General features: G+C 39.2%; 1 protein-coding gene across 3 annotated transcripts in view; it reads left to right on the top strand.

The window, feature by feature from the left end:
• The first annotated feature begins 6,241 nt into the window (after positions 1–6,241).
• LOC115792938 (voltage-dependent L-type calcium channel subunit beta-4-like) overlaps positions 6,242–22,770 on the top strand; it is a 29,426-nt gene continuing 12,897 nt past the window's right edge. Inside the window, exons 1-6 of one of the 3 annotated variants that reach the window (XM_030747594.1) lie at positions 6,242–6,364; positions 7,709–7,792; positions 17,673–17,843; positions 18,007–18,129; positions 18,251–18,378; positions 22,565–22,641. In XM_030747594.1, the coding sequence (XP_030603454.1) occupies positions 6,302–6,364; positions 7,709–7,792; positions 17,673–17,843; positions 18,007–18,129; positions 18,251–18,378; positions 22,565–22,641 (646 nt within the window). In that variant the 5' untranslated portion in view covers positions 6,242–6,301. Of the gene's footprint in view, positions 6,365–7,708; positions 7,793–13,080; positions 13,545–17,672; positions 17,844–18,006; positions 18,130–18,250; positions 18,379–22,564; positions 22,642–22,770 lie in introns of those variants that run through there. The other 2 variants (XM_030747603.1, XM_030747611.1) reach the window with 2 other exon arrangements.

Here is a 22,770-nt window from a genome sequence, read left to right as displayed (position 1 = left end):
GAAGGAAGGTAAGGCTCCAGTAAACCTGAAAACATTTCTGCTGTTTGTCTACTTGCACACTTTACTAGTTTGTTAAAAGAGGACTTTAACTTTGTAAAAATTCATGGAAAACAACAATTATATTTTAGCATTAAAAATATGATTTCAGTTAAGAATTTGCACCTGGTTAAATACTAATTAATCCATACTGGTGGCTTAACCATTGCGGAAGTATCACTCATTAAGCCGATATATATGCAGATAATTGTGTTGTGTTAGAGATGCCATCATATGGGTGATTTGGTCTGGGGATAGGCACGGCTGAAGAACTCTAGATTAGTGATGGAATTCAAAGTTTCAGTCAGGTCTGCTGCTTGCCCACTCTTAATTTTACTGCAGTCTTTGTGGGATTATTGCTCCTGTAAGATAAAAGGCGCCGTGAGGCAGAGTTCTTAGAAATCCTGCTTTCTGCGGTTCAGGCTGTAATCCTGTTTCCCACTAACACCGGGTAAGAGCAGTGCTGCTTGATCATAGCGGTAACAGCTATGTCCGCTGTTGGGGAAGCCACACCTCGGTGCCAGAAAATACACATACACAGGCAGTTGTGTTTTTCTCTGTGTGCATGTACACACTAAATGGCACGGCAACAGGTACAAATACTTCCTTTTATTAAATATTTTAATAACTATTTAGCAAAAGCAGCAAGCACTGATTAGCTCCCATTTTTAATAAAAGAGCAGCGTCTACCCATCAAGTCCCCAGTGCTCCCCTTCACATCGCTGCCCTGAACGGATGGCACTCCAGTGTTTGTTGTTCACAGTCCAATGAACAGTTCTGCTCTACTGTCTGCGAGTTTAATCTGCTGGTAAAAAACCCCTGGGTCACCAAAATAGACAACCCACATGCACTTTATTAATTTATTTATTCATGTGAATTTCTTTTTCCACCCCATCCCATTTAGGAGCAGGAAAACTGGAGTGTAGAGTCCATAAATATTACACAGAACAAAGAAGATAAACTGCCCTCACCAGCCACTTTATTAGGTACAACTGCTTCTTAATGTAAACATCTAAGAAGCCAATCACGTGGCAGAAACTCAGGGCATTTAGGCATGTAGACACTGTCAAGATGACCTGCTGAAGTTGAAAGTGAGCATCAGAATGGGGAAGGAAGGTGATTTGAGTGACTTTGAATGTGGTATGGCTGTTGGTGCCAGCTGGTCTGAGTATTTCAGAAACTGCTGATCTGCTGGGATTTTTCCACACAACCATCTCTAACGTTTACAGAGAACGGTCTGTAAGAGAGAAAATCTGATCTCTGGGTGAAAATGCCTTGGTGATGCCAGAGGCCACAGGAGAATGGCCAGACTGCTTCAAACTGATAGGAAAGCAACAGTAACTCGAATGTGACAACTTGTTTCAACCAAGGTATGCAGAAGAGCACACATATCAAACTTTGAAGCAGATTGGCTAGAGCAGCAGAAGAGCACTCCTGCTTAGAACAGGAAACTGAGGTTACAGTTCACTCAGGCTCATCAAAACTGGACAACAGAAGACTGGAAAAATGTTGCCTGGTCTGATACGTCTTGATGTCCACTCTTCTACATGCAGATGGTTGAGTCAGAATTTGGAGTACAGGATCCATCCTGTCTTATATTGATGGTTCAGGCTGCTGGCGGCAGTGTAATGGTGTTGGGGATGTTTTCTCAGCACATTTTGGGCCCCTTAGTACCAACTGAGTGTTGCTTAAATGCCACAACCTCCTGAGTATTTCTACTGACTGTGTCCATCCCTTTATGACTACAGTGTACTCATCTTCTGATGGCTGCTTCCAGCAGGATAATGTGCAATGTCACAAACCTCAAATTATCAAAATCTGATTTCTTGAACATGACAGTGAGTCCTCTGTACTGAAATGACCTCCACAGTCACAGATCTCAATCCAGTAGAGCACCTTTGGGACGTCTGCAGTAACTGTGTGATGCTGTCGTGTCAATAGGGAGGAAACTCTCTAATGAATGTTTCCAGCACCTTGTTGAATCTATTATCCATATTTGATTTTATTATTTTGAAGAGGTTTTTATTGTTGCCAAATACAAGTTCTGTCATGTTTTTCTTCCACTTTCTATTCATTTAGTTGAGAAGAAACATTAGCTGACCCTAATCCATAGCTTTAATCCTAAGCATACTCAAACAGATTAAACTCCTGAGAGGTCAAATTCAGGCTGTGAGATCCACCCTTGAAATTTACTCCTTTTGGGTGTTTTTTTTTTGTTTTTTTTTAACTGAGCTATTCCTAATCTCATACCTAAATACAACAACCACCCTCCTAAGACATAAAAGCATTTAGTTAAATTGTTTTTTGTAACTAAGATTGTGTCCTCTCTGGTAACAAAACCTGACCTCTGTAAGGGAGCTGGTTGTCTTAACATCTTACAATGTTGAGCAGTCTATAGGGTCCCAAAATAGAGCAAAACAACATAATCCGTCCACTTTAAAGCCAGTTAATCCGCTACATTCACTTGTTCAAAGATTTGTCTGATCAAAGTGGCTCTGAACATGTGAAGACATAAATCTGTGTATCAAAGTTTTTCAGTAGATTATTTAAAAAAAAAAAAAGTTCTGACACACAAAGAGCCATTGCTATTCCCATTTGTTGCCTCTGGGATACTTCACATCACATGCTTCATCTGAAGGAGCCAAAAATAAAGTTTCTACTTAGATTTGTTATCCATGCCAGTGGACCAGGATGTTTTCATCCAGGATTCATGCAGTGCACGCCTGCAGGTACAACAGATTGCGTGAGGGAAGAGATGGCTATTAAAAGCATAGTGACTAAGACATTCTGAGGCTATACAATAACTGTGTTATTGACCAGGTGAGCCCAGCGGCACTCAGGTACCTTGCAGAGAGAAAACAAACAAACAAACAAAAAAACAAGCAAAGCACAGAAAATAACCACTCAGCGTCTCAGTTGGCCGACTAACGGAGGAGCTAGCTTGCTGTATAAACTGGATGGGATGGATGGATAATGATCAGTGACAATATAAACTCAATTATTTTTATGAAAAAAAAATGTTGCAGATCTACTCTCAAGATATTAGAAGAATTCTCAATGAAACCAAAATTGTGATCTCAATGTTAGACAGTTAGACAAACTGCAGCCAGAGCTCCTCCAGTAAGTACGGATCCCAGTTTATCTGTGCTGTTTCAGATACAGGACAGTCCATCAAGTTGATGGTGACTACTTCAGTCCATTCACTGACCTATAAATGATGTGTGCTGTATTTTACGGCAACTGACCACAGACACCTGGTACAGTGATGCACATGAACTATATCAAAAAAATCTCTCTGGAATTCTCCCTAAAATAAAGGAGACATGGAAGGGATTAGGGGACAGCACTTAAAGGATACATCTGTGGCGTATACACCACAGATCATTTTATCTATCTGATGTACTAATCCAGATGGATGGATAAGCAGTGGTGAAAACACACCTCAGTCGTGCTCTTCCCTATACTGGGGATCCGATAAACATTAGGTTTTCCTTGTTACTTTTCCTTTGATTATACTGCCATCTGCTGAGCAAAGGGTGAGGCAGCGTGAGAGTGGGGTTTGCAGAGAAAATGAAAAGCTGTTATTGCCTTAACTTAATATTAATTACACAAATAAAATAAACATAATATATACAGCGTGTAACTACTAATTTCTTTTTAAGTTCTCACATTTCCAGATCTTTCTTGGGACTGAATAATAACTCCAGGCAAACTGATCTCTATGCACGCCTCATATCATTGATACCTGCTTACACAGGTGCAGGCTGAAATGCATGCAGTTTGGTGATGCAGGTCCAGAGAAATGGAAAACATAAAAATGTTTTTTAATAAGCCAAAAGCTTATTGGAAGAGCTGATGAGACAACAGATGAACTCACTGGTATGTCTGGAGGGAAACCAGCTTTGGTGTGGGCTTTTAAATAAAAAGAATCTCTTGGCAACCATTTAGCAGTGGGAGTTGCTGAAGCTGTGCAGGTAATATCCTGGTGATGTTAAAACAGCCAAGACCAAGATTCAAAACTAAAAGGTAATCATGCCAGGCTGCATAAAACAGTGAAACAGTGAGATTATCATAGCTAAAATTATTGGTATTATTTGTCTTGGGATTTTCTTTTTAAATTTAGATTTTCTGACAGGGGTGCGCCTAAATTAGATGCACAACAGTCGTTTCAGTAGTCCTGGGTGTCAAGAGCCCCAAGGGAACACAAGATAACAATAACTCACAATTAACAGAAGAGGGATGAAAAAACAGAGCTTATCACTGTACAAAACTCCCTCGCTGAAAACTCATTTACTTTTTGGGTGCGTGACTTTGATTTATTTAAAGGACTCAAAAGGCAAAAGGTTTGAGAAACACTGCGAAGAAGAAAGTGAACTTTCTGTTTATGCAGGCAAAGGTATTTATTGCAGTTTTTGGCAAAAATAATTGAAATCTGTGAAAATATTAAAATGTAGGAAAACATTTATTACATTAGTTCTGTTGGCATTTCTGTCAGTAACACAACATTTGTAGCATATTTCATCCCCAGTTTTCTTGTGTAATCAATTTTTTTGATTATTTTGTACACGAATACCTAATCAGTATGCATCATTATGGATGAGGAGTTATCTGAGTAATGGGAAACAAACATTTTCAGAAATTAGGGCTGTAGAGTGCGGAGTGCCCCAAGGAAGTTGTCTTGGACTGTTGTATATTATCTTTACAAATGAGATGCCACTTGTCCTACAAAAAAGCTACTATTTCTCTCTATGCAGACGATTCAACCATATACATAGCAGCTAAAACTGAAAAGGAGTTAAATGTGGTTTTAAATTCTGAGTTACGATCAGTACTTAAATGTGAAGGGAAATAGCACAATAATTGTTTCTATCTATATCATTAGAAAAGAATCTGGTTTTAAAGGTTTCTATGTGTCTGTTGAGCAAATCCATGAGACCAAGCTCCTGGGTGTAATCTTAGACAGAAAACCATCCTGGACAAAACTTATTTAATAAAGCGTTAAAATGGGAAATGGTATTTCTATAGTTAAAAGATATGTAAAATTTTTTGAAATCGATTAGGCAATTCATCCAAGCACTGATATTGTCTCATGTTGATTATTGTCCAGCAGCATGGGCTAGTGGTACAATGGATCAAATTAGGAAACTGCAAATGGTTTAAAGTAGAGCACCACAAATGGTTCTTTGTTGTAGGTACAGAACAAATATTGGAACAATGCATAAATGTCTGAATTGGTTAACTGTAAAATATAGATTATTTTTACTTGTATTTATTAGAAATATTATTGTTACATATATTGTACAAATATTGTAAATACTATTCTTATATATAAAAAAAGTATTCCAGTGTAGATAGACACAAATAGTCTAACAGAGAATTTGTATTACCCAGAGCAGGAACCAGTTCAGTGAAAGGAACATTTTCATATAGGGTTATGATGGAATAGAATTGATTGCAGATAACACAAGAAAGCAGTAAAACTGGATAAAAAAACAAAAACAAAAACAACATATTTATTTGGTATGACTATTGACCACATTTAGAAAATGTTACTATGAAATTGAATTCTTCTTTGTGTACTTTAGTCACGATGGTTAATGAAACGCTATACTATGTAAATATTATTAATGCTTACCCTGTTTTAAGGCACCATTTGTGTTAAAAGGAGCTGCTTTTGTTGTTTGTATCTGTTTTGTTTTGTATGTGCATGTTTAATGTAAATATCTGGGGATCTGGAAGAATAGCTGTTGCATTGCTGCAGTTAGTGGAGATCTTAATAAACTAAACTAATGAATACATGCAAAAAGAAAATAACTGTACTTAAAAAATAGACCATCTACAAGAACACATAGTGGACTGTGTTGTTGTATTCTTCTATATTATACAGCAACACTGGCAATGTTTTTTTGTTTTTTTTTCTTGCCCCAATAAACTGCAGAATTAATCTTTCTCTGTTGCTGCTTCGAGCCAAAATTAGCTCCCTGCTCTGTTTAAAATAGTCACCTGAAGCGTTTTTAATGGCAACACCCCCCCGCCTGTTTCTAAAATAGTTCCGTCCATCATGAGGGCGCATCTGGTTTTGAGTGGTTCGAGCGGCCGCAGTGTGTCTGACGCACCTCCCGGCGCGCGCAGGAGGAGCAAGCAGGAACACCTGTCTCATGTTCTCCTGTGTGGCGTGAAGCTGGAGCACGCATCCCGGAACCCGCCGCCCCTCCGCTGGGCTGGACCGGAGCAGCCAGCCCTCTGGACCGATGTCCTGGCCGAAATGTCCCGGCACATCTACATACGGAACAAGATTGGCGAGGGCATCCAAGCGCCCATCTTTCAGGTAGGTCAGGTGTGTTCGAGGCTGCTCGTTTTAACGAGCTGCTGTTGCGACCAAATCGAAGAAGAGGGTTGGTCAGTTGGCTACATTTTATTTTAAAAGAGCAAGAAAACGCCATTTCAATTTAAATTAATAAACAGTAACTAGAATAACTCAACAGGCTCTAAAATATATAAATAGCATTTGTAGGCTCGAAAGCACCTCTCAGTGATGTTTTACTTGTATAAAATTTTAATGCACAGTTTAAGTGTAGTTAATGAACTACATTAGTTGGTATGAAGGCTTTATTTCAGCCCTTTACACAGACTTTCTACTTTGCACATACCTACTTTTTACTTATTTATATGAATAAAAGCATTACAGATGAGATAGAAAAGGCTCAGATGAAGCACTTTTACTTCAGAACTTAAAATGTAAGCATTTGCTTTATGTTTCCTAACATTACAACCTGCATTTCTCCTCTGAGCAGAAAATGCTTACATTTATGTGGTTCCACTTAATGTTTTAAAAGTTATACTGTGCTGTACTTTTCATACCTTTTTTTTGCCATTTTAACTCACTGAAATGCCTTACTTATCTTGCAACTATATAGTATTAAACAATGGATATAATAAGCTTTTATGTGCCATCTTTAAGTGTTAAAATGAGCAGATTTTAGGTGGATATACTAAATATAAAGAGAAGGAAATGTATCAGCCCCCTGCTAGATAGCTGATAACTTATTTTCCTCCAGTGTGATTGATCTTTACTGTGTGTAATAATAGCAGGGTATTCATAGACTTAGTTAACGTCATCCTTCATATCAGTTCTTGGCTTTGGGCTCTTGGCTTGAATGTGAGAGGCAGAAGAGAGATGGTGACCCAGATTAATGGCCCTGTTTTATAAATTCAGGGAAGTAGGTTCTGACTTTTTAACGGTGACATTGTCATTAACTCTGGAGATTTGAACAGAAATGGGGCAAATCACTGGCAGATAATTAATTTAGCTCCCTGGAGATGAACTCTGCTGGTATATTTGGATATTTTGGAAGAGAATAAGAAAGAAAGTCACGAGGTAAGGAGAAAAGTAAGTTGGCAAGACAAGCGTGTAATGCAGGAACATATAGCAGAAGTTAGCTTGTGTTGTATGTGTCAGATGGCTTGCAAATTTGACCTTATCTGACCTTGGAAAGAGCATCAGCTGCTGCGTGACGTGCATGTGCACGGATGTCACTTTGCATCATGTATTAGCCTACTGTGACTTTCACTCCCGTAACAGCAAGCGTCCATATGTAACAGATGTTCACAAGAAAACTTAGAGTGACATTGCAGCGGCTGCTTAAGACTTCCTTTTTTTTTTTCCATTCAGGTCAATCGAGGGACTTATTCCAGGAGGAGTCGCCTCAAAAGGTCTGATGGCAGCACCACCTCCACCAGCTTCATCCTCAGACAGGTACTGCAGAGAGCAGAAGATCTGACTGGTAGGAAAATTATGGTTCGACATGGATATTTCTGTGCATTTATTCCAAATGTGGAAACTTGGATAATTAAAAAAAAAACAAAAACACACAGACAACAAAAATAGTAACATTGTGACAGATTAAACATTTTATATATATATATATATATTTTCTTTTTACAGTAAATTGTGGCCTAAAAGTGTACACCATGTGCTCTATTATGTGACCTATTATTGCCTGATAGAGATCCTTGTATCCTTTTTATGTCTCAAATCTTTACTTGGTCCTTTTTTGGATTCAAAGCTTTACTGTCATGATTACTGTGTGCTGTAAATGGGCCGCAGCACATGAGGTTCTTACTGAACAGGATCTCCAATCCTCAAGGGAAAAAAAGGCATTTGTGATTGTTTTTTTTTACCCTTTCAAGTTTCTGACTCATGCTTTTTTGTTTCAATCACACAATCATGGCTACACGCTGCTTTTGACAGCAGGGGGTGGTAATGTGCAGCTAGTGGAAGGAGGCAGTGCACCAATAACACACTGTGATGCTAAACATGATTCGCCTAAAAAAACGTAAAAACTTAAAAAATTGTTAATTTCCGACATAAACCTTACATTGGTTAGTGGTCTAATAAATTTGCAACTGTATAAAATCTACAACATATTTTGATTATTTAGTATGCTGGCTTATTCTTTACATATGAATATGATGTAGTTTAGTTATTCCTCAAAACACTAGTTAAGTTCCAGGTTGGGACAGTCCATTTTTACTATCTTGTAGTTTTGGGCAGTATGTCCAGAAATTTGTGTAATGATCTCTTTAAGATTCTTGATATAACAGAACAAAATTTTTATTAATATTTTTGTATAAGTGGGCCTTTACATAGGGTTACAGTGGCCCATTCCTCTGTTATGTGTACATTTGAAGAAAATAAAACAACAAAAAACCCATAAACTTAGCACAAAAATAAGGAAATTTGTGTTTGGTCTATGATTTCTTTGTAGTAACAATGCTTCTTGACAATAAATCATGTACTGTTGGAAAGCCTGAGATTTTTTGCCAAGTTTTTCATGGGTGGAGCCCACATACTCAACTTTGCTGCTCAACCCACAAATGCACTTTCCTTACAAATGTGGCTCCATTTAAGGGGGAAAAACCAGGCTTTACAACAGTAATACAACAAAGAAATATTTGACCAAACACAAATGTTTTACTTTTTTGTGCTACGTTTAGATAAACTATAACAACCAAAACAATTAATAACATATTTTTAGGCTCTGTTAACAAAAAATGATGGTTTTGGCACAGAGCTGCAGAGTCAGTCCTCAACCGGGTGCAACGGCAATATCAGTCATTTGTTCCAATACGATCCATACAAACGTTTCCAAAATGACCGCCGCTACATGTGGCTTCGTGTGTCACAGTAGTGTATAATGTGGGCTGTAGCTCGGGAGGTAGAACAGGTCACCTACTAATTAGAAGGTTGGTGGTTCAATCACTAGTTCCTCCAGTCTGCATATCAAAGTATCCTTATGCAAAATACTTAAGTACTCTTATGAATGTTGGGTAAAGTGCTTTTGAGTGCTCCAGTACAGCAGAAAAGTGCTATATTAGAACCAATCTGATATATTGCTCAACACTAACGTGAAAAAACTAAGAAAAAAACAACAAGGTCATATCAGCCGTCTGACACAGTCATACATGTGTCAGAGGGCTGGTTGTAGCCTAGAACATTTTATAGTTTATTGTAGACGCCAGTGCAATATTTTAAATTTCACTTCTGATTGTTTTGATTTCGCTCAGCTCTCATTCCGATTCTGGCCCCATCAGACTGCAAGCAGCCACTGCTGTGACAAAGTGTACAATCACTGATCTATTTTTTTAATCTGTTATCATTAATTATTGAAACGTTGCACATTTGCTGAAACATTCTTGTATTTGTTATTCTTTGCCAAACTTCAAAGAGTTGATAATGTACTTTTCTTGTTGACCAAAGGCCATCTTTAGTCATTTTGGCTCAAGTAAACTAAACAGTGATTTAGTGTGTGCCTATAGGTAAGGTAGGTACAAAAGCATACCATTGTTAGGCAAAGGGAAGCGCATGAAACAAAACAAAAGCATCAGTGTGAAAAAGATTATAGTCATCATATTTTGATGATAATCATTGGTTTGGCTAGTGCAGCTGCTAGTTTGGCTATCCAAACCAATAGGAGTAGTTAGTTAAATCTGTCATTCAAGTGTTGAGATCCAATGCACTGATAAGTTATAGCCCCTTCCTCCATCCATCCATCCATCCATCCATCCATTTTGTTCTACTTACCCTTTTCAAGTTCGTGGGGGGGCTGGAGCCTATCCCAGCTGCCATTGGGTGAGAGTCAGGGTACACCCTGGACAGGTTTGTAGTCTGTCGCAGGGCTAACACAGAGAGACAGACAACCATTCACACTCACATTCACACCTATGGCATTTTGGAATCATCAGTTAACCTAACCCCACCAACTGCACATCTTTGGACTGTGGGAGGAAGCTAGACTACCTGGAGAGAACACATGTAGAGCATGCAAAGTCCACACAGTAAGGCCCCGGCCAGATGGTGGATTCAAACGCAGGACTTTCTTGCCGTGAGGCAACAGTGCCACACAACATGGCAACATGGTAGCAGCACAAGTTATAGTATGCTTACCAGTTTGCGTGGACAAAATTTGAAGCTGAAATGATTAGCTAATAATCACAATAATGAAGCTGTTCCAATACGCCGTTGATTAGTTTACCAATGCAGTAACCTTCCTAAATGTGCTAATTTACTTACTTTCTCTGTTTTGTTATTTAAAAACTGAATGTCTTTGAATTTGGAACTGTTCCTGCGATTTTGAGAATTTGCATATTTGATACTAAACCAAAAATTATTTTCTTATTTGTTCATAAGGTGATTGCCAGGTACTGTATTTTCCAGAGCGTGACTGATATAGGATTTTTAAGACTGATACTGATACCGATATTTTTAAATGTCTGACATATCAGCGGATATTTTTGTTTTCTTTCAGACACGCAAACTGTAAACAGATTTCCCTAAAGTTTGTTATGTGTTGTTATTTATTTTCTCGCTTTACGTTTTGCCAGATTTAGCTGGTCGTTGTGCTTGTGGCCAAGGGTGTAGGAATGCGTTTACTATTGGGGAGAGACACATATTGGAAACTGGATAGATAAGATAAATACTCTGAGCAAAGCATAAAAAAATTTTGTTTGATCTTTTACTTTCTTCTTTTTTAGATGTTTCTTTGAAAAATAGTGTTGTGTACACCTATATTATTGGATGTATAATTTACATATGTATATGTTTTATAATGGTAAGCTGTGGGCAAACCACCAAACAAAATGGCTTGAGTCTTTTATCAAGTATAATGACCATGTCATTCCAGGCTGTATGCTTACTTTATCAGGTGGCTGCACTGGTACTAGTACAAAGAAGTATTAGAGTATTCGACTTTTTTCTCGAAATTTTGACTTTATTCTTAAAATGCTCAAAATGATTTATTTTTTTTTCTCAATGTGGCCCTAACACTCCTTCATATACTAGCAAGCTAAATTTTTCAGTAGCTCAAAAATGATTTAGCAGCACACACAAGTGCAAAGTTTGATATGTTTTATTGGTCGAAAACATTTAATACTGGTCAAAAATGCATTTACATAGATTGACTGGCAATAGAACTGGTTCTTTAATTAAACAATGTTCTGACATGAAAGAAGCCTTACAAACAATGTAATGAACAAATTATGCACTTTTTAATATCAACCTTAAGTAAAAAACAGCTTTAAAATATGTCTATTCAGTTTGAAACTCTGTTTGTTTGGCCAACAAAAATAAAATCTAATAAATATCAATAAAAAAAAAAAAAACCAACATAAATAAATAAGTGATACCTCTTACATTTAATAGACAAGCTGTGTGCCTCTTTACAGTCCTGCATTTAGCCAATCAGGTGCCAGAGCACACAAAGGGTTAAAAAACATTGGCCTAGGCAAAAGAGCCAAAATGTTTATTGCGCCTTTCATTTGCAGCCACAAATTGATTATCCTATATATGAAAGCAAACTGACAACAAGCCCTTATAAACAAGCCATATTCATGGTAACATTCCCAACAGACCATTTTACCTCATTCAAAAGAGTTTATGGCTCCTGCCGCTGTCTCCGCCTCCCGAACACTCAGAGCCGTTCAGAGGGGAGTGGGGGAGCACAGTGGCATGACGCTATGTTGCGCCTTCAAAATAAAAGCACGCGAGTTAAAGATTTTTCTCCTCTGCGGTGTAATTTTTGGGTGGGACAAATGCGCCAGTCTCCAATATTGGGGGGGGACATGTCCCCCTCCCGTCCCCCCCGGTTCCTACGCCTATGCTTGTGGCATCCCAAACATGTGTTACCAAAAGGGAAGCTGCCCTCTGGTGGACAAACTATGCAACATCAACACTCATAACATGGTTTAAGGATGTTTCTCCTATCTATTCTTTACTTTTTAAATTTTCATTTATTGTTTTATTTTCATTTATAAATACCAGATGCCAAATGATTAAGCGAATAACGATGTTTAAATTATTAGTTGTTTCAGTCTAGTTGGACTAGACCTTTTCAGCAACAGCTATTTTTGGCTCAGCACAGGTGTCACTGATCACATTAATTACACATCTATACATAAATAGAACAGATTCTGTGTTTTTCTACCATTTCAAATGAAAAGCATCTGTGTATTGAACTCCTGACTTCAGTATTTCTAAATTGTGGCTATTGCCATCAACAGCAGTGCCACTGGTAGTTAAATACCCTAAAAAAATAAACAATACTGTATTTTGAGTAATCGTGAATGGCTCAGTTTGAATCCACACCACAACCTGACTTTTATTTTAGTGGTGTTAGTAGTATAAATGTGTCAACCTCAAATTGATTTTCAAAGGAAAATGAACTGACATTCAGTTAAATACATTTATCAAATACTGACATTCATTAGCTCTCCTATTATTGGAACTACATTTCATATATTTTTAATTTTCTCTGGAGAATAAATAAGCAGCGTGAGGAAGAGAGGTAGCAGGGAAATGGAGGATGCTGCTCCCCTCTTCTGCTCCCCCATCCCCCTCCCCCGATCCCTGCTACCTCCCCGCACTAAAAAAAAAGAAAAAAAAAAATCAAGGAGAGCGCTCATCCAAGATGAGTGGACAGCCAGTCAGCCAATCAGCTTCTTGCACATTGGCTCTGTCATCAGGCTTGGATATTGAGGAAGGATCCACTGCTCTGCTGCCACCGCCGCTGCTGCCTCTGCTGCTCTCGCTGTGTATATGTGTGTGTCTGTGTGGGTGTGCGCGTGGAAGCCTGATGAAATGAAATGCCAGCATTGGGCTACCTCCAGGGAGAGCCTCTCCATCCTATAACGTAAGCCAGCCAGCAGCACTCTGGGATCGGGGAGAAGCTGCATCCATCAAGCGACGGGCCTCTAGAGTCAGGCGTGATCCAACGGGAGGGGAGAGATTTTTATATTTTTTTAATCATTCCTCTCTGCTGTGGAGAGAAGGGATTGTTGTCAACCCCCCATCCATCCTTTTTTTTTTAATATCGGGTGCCCCCTCCTTCCTCCTCCGCCTCCACTCTTATTTTTTTTTTTTTACCCCCTTGTTCTTCTAGAGGCGCTCGCTGGAATATCAAACCTCCATGTATGACAATTTGTACCTGCATGGATTTGAAGACTCTGAGGCGGTGAGTGTACAGAGGACGGGTGTGTGTGAGTCTGCTTTTGTGCTCTCGTGCTGTGTGTTTTTTGATGGAAGTAGCTCAACACACACACACACACACACACACACACACACACACACACACACACACACACACACACACACACACACACACATAAATATATTTTTTATATATATATAATATATATAATTATATATATAATTTATATATATATAAAGAGGCCTTTGATGGGTAAGTCAAATGTACAGTGTAGCATGATCGTGGGCTATGCTTGACTGGAAGGGGGTTGGGTGGGTGGGTGGGTGTTAGGCAGATGGCTTCTGATGTGTGACATTCACACTGTTGTGTGTGTGTGTGTGTATTTTGCTTTATCTGCATGCGTGTGATGTGTGGTTGTGTGTGTGGTTGCAATCTGCCTATAAGGCTGTAAGAATGGATGTCAGGAAACCACAGGATCCAGAAGGAGCCATTTAGTGCTCATCACACTCTGTTCCTCTACGAGATGAACCAAGCCCCGATTCAAAGATTTTAAGATGCTAATCTCTCACTTCTCCACTCAAGCCACAATGATAAATCCTCATTTCCCACTTTTGACTTTCTCAAAAAATACATCCTGCCAAGTGTTTATCTGATCGTGCCACTGTGCACTGTGAGGGCTCTGACGAGGCTCGGCGAAACATGCATCGTGATGTCATGAAGTGGATTCTGATGTTGATGAGTCACATGGTGAAGCCGCTCCGTTGGATAATAGCTCAAGTGCTACAGTGCACCCTCAAATCTTCCGCACAGATACACGAGATGGAGTTGAGTGATGATGCATAGTCATACCGGGGGAAAAAGATATTTTTGTACATTTGTGACTTTCCAGGAAATTGGTGAAAAACAGATTATGAGGCACACAGTCAAGATTAAAAGCTGCAGAGGCTGATATGTTATGACTTTGAATCTAACATTTGGACAAAGTCCCCAGTGCACTGCATCCTCATAATGCAACTCAGTAGCATCTTTCATTATAGGATAATTTCTTTCTGACTCCAAACTGAAGCTCAGGCCTCACGTTGTAAATTTGAGCTTTGCCTCCAAGTTGAAACTGAGATAGTCCAAATTATATCATTATGACATCAGCAGGGTTATTTTCCCCCAGACCTGACAAAGCTCCCTTTCGAGCCACAGATGACACCATGTAACAGTTCTCACAGGCTGAAGGGGAATAAACTGTACAGACGGACCGTGTGTTTGATACAGCTGAAAAACAGCCAGCAGGAACACAGTGATGTGTTTGTTTCTCTGTAATCTTTTTGTTCTTGGAAACCCTACAAAAACACCCAGCAGGTTTGGGATGAGATGTACACATTTCAGATGAGCAGTGTGCTGAAGTCAGGCCTTGCCACTGCTGGCTTGTAAAAAAAAGAAAAAACAGAAAGTGCTTAGCTGTGATGACTAAATTGATTGATCTTCTTGGGAGTAATGGTCTTCCTTAATTGAATCATCATTAGTGGCTGATTGTTTAGATTAAAACAGCAGAAGGAAGCGCTTGATCCAGTCATGTTCGAGCAAAAAATGTTGCACTATAGGAATTCTTACCAGGTGGCTGGAAGAACTGCTGCAAGCCTAGCATGTTTGAAAATGGGGGGAAAAAAAAAAATCCTGACAGGCTGCAAGAAAATGGACCACTATGCCAATATACCATTGGTAGTGCGTCCCGCTTTAGGCTTACGGCATATGCAAGCAAATGTTAAAGTTCAGAAATGAAATATGCAAATCAATATTATAACTTACTCTCGATTTTTTTGGTGCATTTACAATTTTTTTTTCTCCTGAAAATCGAAGCCCAGCTTTTATTTTACTATACCCTTTTCAGACTTCGTATTGACCTTTTTCTAAGCCATCATGTTTCAGTAGTAGCAATAGTTAAATATCAGGTATTCTAAGTATTCATCTGAGTCCTTCTGCTCTTCCTTTTTTGTATAAGCTTTGCTCATCTAATCACTGTGGACCTCTTTGTCCTCTTTAGTTGACTTTCTCAGTTTTGTGAAGGTTTGCCAGCACTTAATTTAGCTTTAAAAGTCTGTCAAAGTAGCAAGAACTGGCAGATTTCTTTTTTTGTAAACAACAGCAGATTTTGGTCTTGATCGATGGTGCTTTTTAAAGAGGTGGAAATCATTTTCAGTCGTCACTTTGTTGTTATTTAGGCTGAAATGACAGGAAAGAACTTAGACACGAGGATGGGACTCATTCAGAAAGCTGATAAATGACCGTCAGTCCTCAAAGACAAACATTAAATCACCAAAGAGTTCCAGAGTTGCCTCTTTGGTGCTTTAATGTTCAATCAAAGCAGCTGATTAGTAGGGTTGGGTATCTTTCACGTTTAAACTGATACTGGTATCCAATGGTGCCTTTTTTTCAGCACTTTACTTGTTTTGAAATAATAAATTTCAAATTTTCGCTCACAAATTAATTCCGTACTTTTCAATGAACACGTTTTGCTATTCATTTCCAACATTTTGCACACCACGCTGGTCGCTGTCTGACAGTGTCTGTGATGATGATGATGTCACTGTCGCAGTGTTTATGTATATTTACAGTATAAAATGACAATGTCAGATTATTAATAGTTGCAGTTACACGCTAAGGCACACTGTCTCACATGATGTAGCCAGTGTAAAAATGCTAAGTTAAAATGCCAACCAACACAGTGGAACTGTCTAATGAACTACCTGATGAAGACGATGGAGCTGTCGATGACTCACTAAAAGTTGCATCATCATCATCATCATTGAAAAGTGTAATCACACCTGAGATGTCACATGGTCTCACTCCCTGTTGTCGTCTTTAACCCAGTACTTAGTACTCGTACTTAGCAGTATTGACGAGTTCGGTGCCCAATCATCTTCAGTTTAAACAGTGTGTTTGATACGTGAAGTGACTCACAGTCAGATATTTGCACTTGTTTGTCTTAACAGAGTAACCAGGGTATTACACATACTGGCTTTTGCCACATGGTTTTCATTGAGAGATTTTTCCAAAAGCAGTGGTAAAGGAATAAAAAATGTAACCCTGTATCTCCCCCTGTTTTTTCATTTTTACTCACCAATTTTTTTGATTTACCACCTTGTTAGTCACAAGTATCTTTATTTGCGTAACTTTTCATCCATTTTTTTCTTTTCCTGTAGGAAATTTCACCAGGAAAGCCACAATGTTGCCATACACATAAATGTCTGCGGTTATGTTGGAAGTATTTTCTGCATATATGTAGAAGGCGTAGCCAGACTGTACTATGCATAATAGCTGCATGCGTCATGACTGTATGGTATGATTGCTTCAGATGAGTTAAAAAAGATCAACAGAAAGAAGAAATCTTTCCCTCTCTGGGAACAGAGAATGGATATTAAATGTGTACAGTCATCGAAACTGCTGACAGCACAAGAAAGGAATTTCCACTTTGTCTGAGATGCTCCTGGCAGCCTGTTTTCTTTCTTTTTTTCTTTTTTTTTTAAATATCATCCATTTCACCTGTTCTGCATTCACTATCCCAACCCACCACTCTGTATTTGGCACTCTGATTGTTAGTTGATGTGCATCGAACTCCAGAACTTCAGCGAGTGATCCAATAAACAATTTATCTTCATGACGCTTAGCAGCTCAGTTGCTTTCAGATAAAGCTGCAGTACATCCTTGTTTCAAAACATGTCCTCTGCCACCATGTGACTGTATGAACCTCAGAGCCTTTGTGCTTTTTTTGGTCTTTTCAGAGAGACAATTAAGGTCATTTGGGTGCATCTGACCACACTGTTCTCTAACTTTTCCTCTAAAGTCCTTGATATTGGAACAGTGTTTCACTGTGCAGAGTGTTTTTATATTAGCGGCAGAGTGCTAATGTTAGTTTGAATTAGCCATGACTTGATAACACATTTATAGCACTGTGGCTATTTCCTGTTCTGGTTGGGCAGCAACTCTGGCTCACATGGAAGTCTAGGATATATTTAGCTTCCTTATAAAGGGCTGTAGTACTTGTTGAGATGTTTTCTACTTGTCTCTGACTGTGGTGGTGACTACAGGCTCCCAAAATACTTGTCAAAACATGCATCCAGTTTGTATAATTTCAGTAATCTGTGTGATTTCTGTTGGTAGGGATCAGCTGATTCATACACTAGCAGACCATCAGACTCAGATGTCTCTCTCGAGGAGGAGCGGGAGGTGCAGGCCCAGGTCCAGAGCCAGAGCCCAAGCCAGAGCCAAGGACCAGGACAGAGCCGTCAGGAGAGGGAACAGCAGGCTGCCATTCAACTGGAAAGAGCCAAGGTAGGCAACCTGTGACACTGTTCACCCTACTTTATCTATAGATATGCCTACATTTTGTCTTCTAGGGATAATGTTTTTTTTTTTCCAGATCAGTGAAAAATCATCAAGTCTGTTAGAATAAGAACTTTTAAAATATTTTAAATATTGTGTTTCCATCCTTCAGAGTAAACCAGTGGCATTTGCTGTGAGGACCAATGTCAGCTATTGTGGCGCTTTGGACGAAGACGTTCCAGTACCAGCCACAGCCATCTCCTTTGATGCCAAGGACTTCCTGCATATAAAAGAGGTAAATGTGCACTTTGGAAATTAAACATCATAACTACAGCACGCACTTCATGATGCAAAATTCAGTTTAAACTTTTTTTCCTTAGCCCATAACTGATCGCTTTTTACGTTTGCATCTTCAGAAGTTCAACAATGACTGGTGGATCGGTCGGTTAGTGAAAGAGGGCTGTGAGATCGGCTTCATTCCCAGCCCTCTGAAGCTCGAAAACATTCGACTCCAGCAGGAGCAAAAGAGAGGACGAGTCCAAGGGTAAGTAGCACAAAAACACGGTCGTTGTTTCACTGTTTGTCAAGTAAATTAAACTTAATTTGATCGCACAAAAAAGTTAATGTGTGCACAATAACCTGATGATAACAGGCTTTATATGTGCTGAGTAACAATAACATAAAGGTCAAGTTATTTAAAGCCAACTTTGCACCAAAGTTGTAGCATGTTTGATCGTATGAAGCGAACAGTATTCAGATAAACCAAGATTTGGGAGATTTTGTAGAATTTGTGGGTTTTTAGTGACCTGAACAGACAAATTCTGCTTGTTAGATTTTGTTTAAGCTAATGAGTTAAAATCTTGTCAATCTAACTAGATGAAAGTTTTTTTTTTTTTTTTTTTTGGCCACAGCGGCTTTTATTGGCAGTGGAGAGAGACAGGAAATGGGGGAAAGATACAGGGGAAGACACGCAGGCAAATTGGCGGAAGGCCGGGACTCGAACCCGCGCCGCCTGCACTGCAGCACGGCATATGTATGTGGTCGCCGGCTTCACCACTAAGCCACCCAGGCGCCTGAAAGTTTGGTTTTTTTTATTGCTAGGACTGAGAATCGGGTAGCGTGGAGATGCATGTAGTCAGTCATTTTAGATCATCTTTGGACAAATCGCTGTTAGAAGAAGGTGAAATTTGTGAAAAAAATGACAAATAAACAAAAAAGGCAATTTAAAATTAGTTTTGTAGTACAGTACGTCTTATTAATAATTTGAGTAAGCACACGCTCTCTCCAGCTTTTCTTATGTGAGGCTTCATTGCGTTTCTTTGCCTGTGCTTTGGGACATTTGGAATTACTGTGATGGACATGCTTCATTAGTTCTCACATTTTATGAACCAAACTATTGTTCAGCTAATGAGACAATTTAATTGATCAAGAAAATATCATTAATGCAGTCAGTGGGGTTAGGTTAATTGGTGAGCCCATAGGTGTGAATGGTTGTCTGTCTCTCTGTGTTGGCCCTGCAACAGGCTGGCGACCTGTCCAGGGTGTACCCTGCCTCTCACCCTATGACAGCTGGGATAGGCTCCAGCCCCCTCGCGACCCTGAACAGGATAAGTGAAAGAGAGTAGAAGAAAATATAATTAGATATTTTCTAATATCTATAGACAGTCATATAGATAGGGGGAGTGCTGTGGGAATTTAGACTTGGAGCTTTGGACCTTTTAATTTTCTGCTATAAACCTGAATTGATTCCTTTGTCAGCTTCACATCTTGGACTCCTTCACACAGCTCCTGAGATTATAAGGTTAAACTGACAACAGAAAATAAAATACTTCCATCCATAACTCCTCCATAAAAGGCTTGTAATCTTTTTAACTGTGTTAGTGTATCGCTGTGACTTTTTCTTTTTTAAGTTTCCTTTGAGTGTCCCATGACTCACGCCTATTTACTCCATCGTCTCTACTCTTGTCGACTGCACCGGCCCAATGGTTTCAATAGCTGTAATTAGCACACCTATCAGCCTTCAAGTTTCCTTGTGTGTGTGTGTGTGTGTGTGTGTGTGTGTGTGTGTGTGTGTAATGTGTCTTGAATGTTCTGTCATGCAGAGTTTGTACAATAACTCACATGCACTTCCCCAAGCCTTGCTGCTGAGTTTAATACTAATCTTACTCGACTGGAATGCTGAAGCTTCACTTAACAGGGTGGCTTCTGTGGCTTTTTGTCATCGAACCTCACAGACAGGGAGAGACATTTGAACCCACATTAAACGGGACCGCTCAGTGTAACTGAAATAGAGAGATGCTGGACAGTACAGCATCCTGAAAAGAGCTATTATGAATAAAAATGTATAACTGTATTTTTTTTTTTTTTGTTTTCTTCACTGATTTCTTTTTCTGGAGTAAAATTACCTGTAATTTGAAGCCATTTTTATATATAATAATAGGTCTACTCTTTGTTTATTATACTATTTATTTTGTTATAGTAGTCCACAGGAAATGGTATCAATGTGCTACAAAATAAACTGAGATGAAATGAAAAAAGAAAGCAAATGCTCAAACTAAATGTGTATATATACCAGGAAAGTCTGACTTATTTTTCCCTGATATGAAGTTTGAATACTGAAGGTTTGAGGCTTTAATGCACTGGTCACTTTATTAGGTACACCATGCTGGCACTGGGTTGGCCCCCTTTAGCCTCGGCAAACATTCAACAAGACCCTGAAAACATTCCTCTGAGATTTTGTGTTCATCTTGTTATGATAACATCACACACATCCATGATGTGAATCCTTCCTTGCATCACATCCCAAAGGTGCTCTATTGGATTGGGATCTGGTGACTGTGGAGGCCATTTGAGTGCAGTGAACTCATTGTTGTGCTCAAGAAACCAGTTTGAGATGATTTGAGGTTTGTGACAGAGTACGCTATCCTGCTGGAAGCAGCAGATGTGTACACTGTGGTCATAAAGGGATGGAGATGGTCAGCAAGAATACTCAGGTAGGCTGTGGCATTTACACAAAGCTCACTTGTTACTAAGGGGTACAAACTGTGCCAGGAAAATATCCCCCACACCATTGCACGACCACCACGCCAAATTCTGACCCTACCATCCGAATGTCGTAATAGACCAGGGAACATTTTTCCAATCTTCTATTGTCCAATGTTGGTCAGCCCATGTGAATTGTAGTTTCCGGAAGTAGCATCTGGTGTGCTCTTCTGATGTAGCCCGTGTGCTGTAAAGTTTGACATGTTGTGTGTTCAGAGATGCTCTTCTGCAGACCTCGGTTGTAACAAGTGGTTCTTTGAGTTTCTGTTGCCTTTCTGTCAACTCGAAGCAGTCTCGTTATTCTCCTCTGACCTCTGACATTTTCTCCCACAGAACTGCTGCTCACTGGATATTTTCTCTTTTTCTGACCATTCTCTGTAAACCTTAGAGATGGCTGTGTGGGAAAATCCCAGCAGATCAGCAATTTCTGAAATGCTCAGTCCAGCCAGTTTGCCATGAACAACCACATTCAGAGTCACTTAAGTTATCTTTCTTCCCCATTCTGATGCTTGGTCTGAACGTCAGCAGGTCACCTTGACCATGTCTCAATGCCTAAATGCTTTCAGTTGTTGCCATGTGATTGGCTGATTAGATATTTGTGTTAAAGTGGTTGAAAAGGTGTACCTAATAAAGTGTCCAATAAGACACAATAAGAACTGATTAGCATTCATCCTTGTAGTCTTTTAAAAAAGGACATCTGCAACAAAAGGCCAAACTATTCCCAAGAATTCCCAAGTTTCATGAAACTCTTGTGAGTTCTTAAAGCATGACTTCATCTCTCAGCGAAAAAAAAACAAACAAATGTCAAACCTGAGAAGTTCCTGAATGAATAATTGTTAACCCTTTAACAATCCTGGATTTTTTTGGCAAATTTTTTTGGGCCCGAATACGTGCCCTAGTATTGTTAAAGGTTTAATGTTGTGATCAGTTATGTCATATTGAAGGTGATGTAAATATTTATGAGGAAGATGTTAAGTTTTATGGGGAAAGTTCAGCAGTGGACCTAACTGATGACAGAAGTGGGAGACAACAAAACAACAAACAACAAAACCAAACTTGGGCAACAAGCAGACACGAGAGAAGACTCAGGAGAAGTAGGTAAAAAGATGCGCAGACTAAATGCACACCAGGGAGACGGACAACAAGGCGCAGGTGAACTCAATCAGAGCGTAATGAGGGCAAAGGCGGGGAAGTAAAAACACAGTCACATGAGGAATATAAATTTCAAAATGAAACAGGAAGCAGCTGTACTAAAGACAAACCCAAACAAACAGTCAGACACAGGCAGGAACACACAGAAAATAAAAATACTTACAGTAGAAACACCAGGAAATGGAAAAAAATAAATAAAAATATGGGAAACTACAGAGACCTTGATAGAAGATGCGGAAATGCAGCTGTTTAAGGTGATTTAGCTGACCAGTAATGTGATAGTGTGTGTGCGCTGTCAGTCTTACAATTTGCGATATCAAGTTAAAGATAAAATCACCTAACATGAGAATAACAATAAAGTAGACCCTTTCAAAAAAAAAAAAGTATTGTTGGACATTGTCTTCTGCAGTAAAAGATCAGTTTAAGTCATAGCAAAGTATTGTTTTTTTTTATTCCAAATTAGTTTTTAGTCCTTTTCTGAATTAATACTGTGGGGTTTTTTTCTGTCTTTCTTTTTCCCCTCTTGTCTTTTCCAGTAAGTCTGGAGGGAACTCTTCTTCCAGTGTGGAGGATGAGGTTTCTGCCTCTATCCGACCACTCATATCGTCAGCAGGTGAGAACATCGGACGGGGGGAGAGGGCTGTTAATAGCCAAGTGCCAGCTTAGACCCAAGCTTCTCAGCCACAACAACGTAGAGAAAATAAGCCTCTAAAGCCTTCCCATGTCTCTGCATAGAGCATAA

This window comes from Archocentrus centrarchus, chromosome 2 (assembly GCF_007364275.1).
Source record: "Archocentrus centrarchus isolate MPI-CPG fArcCen1 chromosome 2, fArcCen1, whole genome shotgun sequence".
Classification (NCBI taxonomy): Eukaryota; Metazoa; Chordata; class Actinopteri; order Cichliformes; family Cichlidae; genus Archocentrus; species Archocentrus centrarchus.
This window is presented reverse-complemented; position numbering and strand designations above follow the sequence as displayed.